The sequence below is a fragment of the Nicotiana tabacum genome, chromosome 3 (genome assembly GCF_000715075.1).
Source record: "Nicotiana tabacum cultivar K326 chromosome 3, ASM71507v2, whole genome shotgun sequence".
Lineage (NCBI taxonomy): Eukaryota > Viridiplantae > Streptophyta > Magnoliopsida > Solanales > Solanaceae > Nicotiana > Nicotiana tabacum.
This window is the reverse complement of record NC_134082.1, coordinates 115,872,813-115,877,599: the sequence shown is the minus strand read 5'-3', so window position 1 is coordinate 115,877,599 and position 4,787 is coordinate 115,872,813. Positions and strand designations below refer to the sequence as shown.

Here is a 4,787-nt window from a genome sequence, read left to right as displayed (position 1 = left end):
ATTATGTGACCGGGAAGAAAGAACAAGCCATATACTTTTTGAGCAAGAAGTTCACTAGTTATGAAGCAAAGTACACTCTGTTGGAAAGAACTTGTTGTGCCCTAACTTGGGTCACTCAGAAGCTCAGGCATTACTTGTTGGCTTAGACCACCTTTCTCATCACCAGGCTGCATCCTTTGAAATACATATTCTAAAAGCCGACGCCCACCAGGAGGTTAGCAAAATGGCCAATCCTACTTACCGAGTTTGACATAGTCTATTTCACCCACACAGCAATGAAAGCTCAAGCCTTGGTGGATCACCTAGCTGAGAATCCTGTTGATGATGAATATCAACCCTTGAGTACTTACTTTCTGGACGAGGAGGTAAATTCAATTGAGGTAATTCCAGAAGACACCAATGCTTGGAAAATGTTCTTCGATGGAGCTATGAATGCAAAAGGTGTCGGGATTGGAGCAATTTTGATTTTGCCCACTGGTCAGCACTATCCAGCCACGGCCCGACTTCGGTATTTCTGTACGAACATCACTGCCAAATATGAAACTTGTATCATGAGCATGAACATGGCAATTGATCTGGATGTGGAAGAATTGTTAATCATGGGAGATTCTGACTTGATCATTTGACAAGTTCAAGGTGAATGGGAAACCTGAGATATCAAGCTTATCCCATACAAGCAGCATGTAGAAGATCTCGGCAAGCGGTTCAAATCCATTAAGTTTAGGTACATTCCTCAGTTTCACAATGAGTTTGCACTAGCTACTTTAGCCTCAATGCTTCCATATCCAGGCAATGTCCACATTGACACACTGGAAATCCAAATCCAAGAAAGACATGGTTATTGCAATACAGTTGAGATAGAACCAGATATTCAGTCATGGTATCATGATATCAAAAGAATCTTGAAAACAAAGAAATATCCCAAACAAGCCAACGGAGATCAAAAGAGAACTATTAGAAGACTCGCCAATAGTTTTTTCTTAAGCGGGGAGGTTCTGTAAAAAAGAACTCCAGACCTGAACCTTTTACGATGCGTGGATGCCCAAGAGGCTGGAAAAATCATAAGTGAAGTGCATGCGGGAGTATGTGGACCCCATATGAACGGATACATCCTTGCAAAGAAAATCCTTTGGGAAGGTTATTACTGGATGACTATAGAAAATAATTGCTTCAGTTTAGTCCAAAAGTGTCATCAGTGACAGGTACACGGTGAGATGATTCATGCACCGCCTTTAGAATTACATTCGATGTCAACACCTTGGCCATTCGTTGCTTGGGGTATGGGTGTCATTGGGCCGATCGAGCCGAAAGCTTCAAATGGACATAGATTCATCTTAGTTACCATTGATTATTTCATGAAGTGGGTTGAAGCTGTCACTCTTAAAGTCGTCACCAAGAAAGCGGTGGTGAACTTTGTGCATTCCAACATTATCTATCGCTTTGGTATTCCTACGACTATCATCACCGACAAATCTGCAAATTTGAATAGCCATTTGATGAGGGAGCTATGCGAACAATTTAAGATCACGCATCAAAATTCTACCCCTTCCAAAGCCAATGGTACAATTGAGGTGGAAAACAAAAACATCAAGAAGATCCTTAGGAAAATGATTCAAAGTTCCACACAATGGCATGGAAAGTCGCCTTTTGCATTATTGGGATACCGCACAACTGTGTGCACATCAGTTGGAACAACACCCTATCTATTGGTTTATGGCACTGAAGCCGTAATACCCGCAGAAGTTGAAATTCCCTCTCTTCGAATTATCATTGAAGCTGAGATTGAGGACAATGAATGGGTCAAGACCCATCTAGAACAGTTATCCATGATTGATGAAAAACGGATGGCCGATGTTTTCCACGGGCAGTTGTATCAACAAAGAATGGCCTGCGCCTAAAACAAGAAAGTGCGGCCTAGAAACTTTGAAGTGGGGCAACTCGTCTTGAGACGTATTCTCCCGCATCATAACGAAACAAAAGGAAAATTTGCTCTAAATTGGAAAGGTCTGTACATTATAAGGAAATTGTTTCCGAAAGGGGCATTGTACTTAGGAGAAATTAAAGGAAATGAGCCTGAAATAGATGTCAATGCGGACACGGTCAAAAGGTATTACGTTTAACCCTTCTGCGGTACTGATATTCTCTGATTGGGATGACGAAGGTTTTCATTATCGCCACCCAAACATTGTTAACCCTTTGCAAACCCTTTGAGCCGGTTATCTTTCTTTGACTACCCTCTTGGGAACCCAAATATGTGTTAAAAAATCAAAAACAAAGTTTCCTGAACTACGTTCGACTTGATTCCTAAATGATACGTAGGCAGCCTCTCTCCGGGGTTCAGTCACACCAAAAAAAAATCCACATTTCCCCAAAAGTTAAAACTAGGGAAGAAGTTATATTGGTTTGGCAATAGTTTCTGCCTGGAAGGTTCCAAAGTTGTAATTCAATCCAAATTCTTTTCACCCCAAGTCTTGTTCAAGTCCTTCCGATCAATCGGTAAGGATGTCTAAAATTGGAGGATATGGTTACTTGGATCTGATACAATCTAATGAGAGAAATAAAATAAGAAAATCTTATTGGTGAAAACCCGCAAAGGTCACCACTGATCGAAAAAGGGATCCCTTACACCCATCGGTACTGATGGAGTCCTGGCAAGGTTTCTCGGTTTTGAGGTATGAGTTACGATGGGTTTATGAGAGTTGGATGGTTTGCACAGATCGGGTATCCAGTCTAAGAAGCATGTCAAGTCTATTGAAGTCTGCATGCACTCCAGATAAATCCTTCTTTCCTTTTCCAAAAAGGGACACTTCTCCCTTAAATTCATTATCCGGTCTGTTGTTTTCGTTTGTTTGTTTTGGTGCCTGAATAGGTTTTTACCGTGAGGAACAAGGTTTGAGATGACCAAAAGAAGAAGTCTCAATCCATAATAAAAGGAAAATAACAAAAGAAAGCACCCAGCCTCAGCAGGTGCATCAAGTCGACCTCGACTGGCCATAATGGCCGATGCTTCATAGTCAAAAACTCTTGAAAAGAAAGGAAATCAAAGTCAAGTGCCCATAAAGGCAAAATAAGATGGAAAAAGGCCAAGTCCCACACGGGTTAATCATCATGTGGAATTTGGGGAAAAATCAAGATCCCCGGGTTTAGAAATGAAACCAATTTCCAGAGAGCCAGCGAGCAATGGAAAGTTTTATTGAAAGAGCTGGGCCAAGATCAAATGATTGAAACAATCAAGGCTACAAAACCAACCACCATTTCAAACTGACAAATTATTCTTTGTTTAAAATAATAGGGGAAAACAGGTGCAATCCAAAACAACCTTGCAAGAAGTAGGTGCGATAAAAGCAAAGTGCGCAGAGACGAAAACGGTTCCGCAGCAAAAGTTGACCCAAAAAAGGGAAGTCCCCTCCAAAATCTTTATTCATTCTACTAAATAAAATGAAAAGTGAAATGAAAAGAAAGAAAGAAAAACTCAAAATCATGGTAGTATAGGGTCTCCAATCCCTAGCTGCAACTTTTCAAATATAGTGTCCCAATCCCTTGTTGATGCTGGCATAACCCGATGACTTTTCCAACATAGGGTCCCACTCCCTAGTTTATGCCGGCATAACCCGATGACTTTTCCAATATAGGGCCCCACTCCCTAGATGATGCCGGCATAACCCGATGACTTTTTCAACATAGGGTCCCACTCCCTAGTTGATTCCAGCATAACCCGATGACTTTTCCAACATAGGGTCCCAATCCCTAGTTAATGCCAGCATAACCCAATGACTTTTCCAACATAGGGCCGCACTCCCTAGTTGATGCCGGCATAACCCGATGACTTTTCCAACATAGGGCCTCACTCCCTAGTTGATGCCGGCATAACCCGATGACTTTTCCAACATAGGGTCTCACTCCCTAGTTGATGCCGGCATAACCCGATGACTTTTCCAACTTTGGGTTCCACTCCCTAGTTGATGCTGGCATAACCCGATGACTTTTCCAGCATAGGGTCCCACTCCCTAGTTGATGCCGGCATAACCCGATGCCTTTTTCAACATAGGGTCCCACTCCCTAATTGATGCTGGCATAACCCGATGACTTTTCGAACGTAGGGCTAGTTGATGCCGGCATAACCCGATGATTTTTTCAACATAGGGTATTACTCCCTAGTTGATGTCGGCATAACCCGATGACTTTTCCAACATAGGGTCCCACTTCCTAGTTACTACAAGCATAACCTGGTAATCTTTCCAACCTAGGGTCTCCAACCCCTAGCTGATCTTGTTTTAGATATAGGGTCTCCACTCCCAGATCTCTTTTTCCCAAGGATACACAATCCTAATTTTTATTGCTTTCAATAAAGAAGTAGTTTAAATTTTTTTTATAATAACTCACGAAATTTTCCTAGTGAAAACTGGGGAAGAAAAATTTAGTTCGTTTGTTTGTTTTGGTACCTGAATAGGTTTTTACCGTGAGGAACAAGGTTTGAGATGACCAAAACAAGAAGTCTCAATCCATAATAAAAGGAAAATAACAAAAGAAAGCACCCAGCCTCAGCAGGTGCATCAAGTCAACCTCGACTGGCCATAATGGCCGATGCTTCAGAGTCAAAAACTCTTGAAAATAAAGGAAATCAAAGTCAAGTGCCCATAAAGGCAAAATAACATGGAAAAAGGCCAAGTCCCACACGGTTTAATCATCATGTGGAATTTGGGGAAAAATCAAGATCCCCGGGTATAGAAATGAAACCAATTTCCAGAGAGCCAGTGAGCAATGGAGATTTTTATTGAAAGAGTTGG

At 41.6% G+C, this 4,787-nt stretch overlaps 1 protein-coding gene across 1 annotated transcript; it reads left to right on the top strand.

The window, feature by feature from the left end:
• Positions 1 to 275: 275 nt before the first annotated feature.
• On the top strand, positions 276 to 1,001 carry LOC142177075 (uncharacterized). The gene is made up of 2 exons (XM_075245539.1): positions 276 to 380; positions 681 to 1,001. The coding sequence occupies exons 1-2, from the start codon at positions 276 to 278 to the stop codon at positions 999 to 1,001; spliced, it is 426 nt and encodes a 141-aa protein (XP_075101640.1).
• The last annotated feature ends 3,786 nt before the right edge of the window (positions 1,002 to 4,787 follow it).

Excerpts from the sequence above, each read along its gene's own strand:
- LOC142177075 (XM_075245539.1), top strand. The coding sequence starts at position 276 with ATGAAAGCTCAAGCCTTGGTGGATCACCTAGCTGAGAATCCTGTTGAT. Across the intron at positions 381-680 it reads AGGAGGTAAATTCAATTGAG|CATGTAGAAGATCTCGGCAA; the intron begins GTAATTCCAGAA and ends CCATACAAGCAG.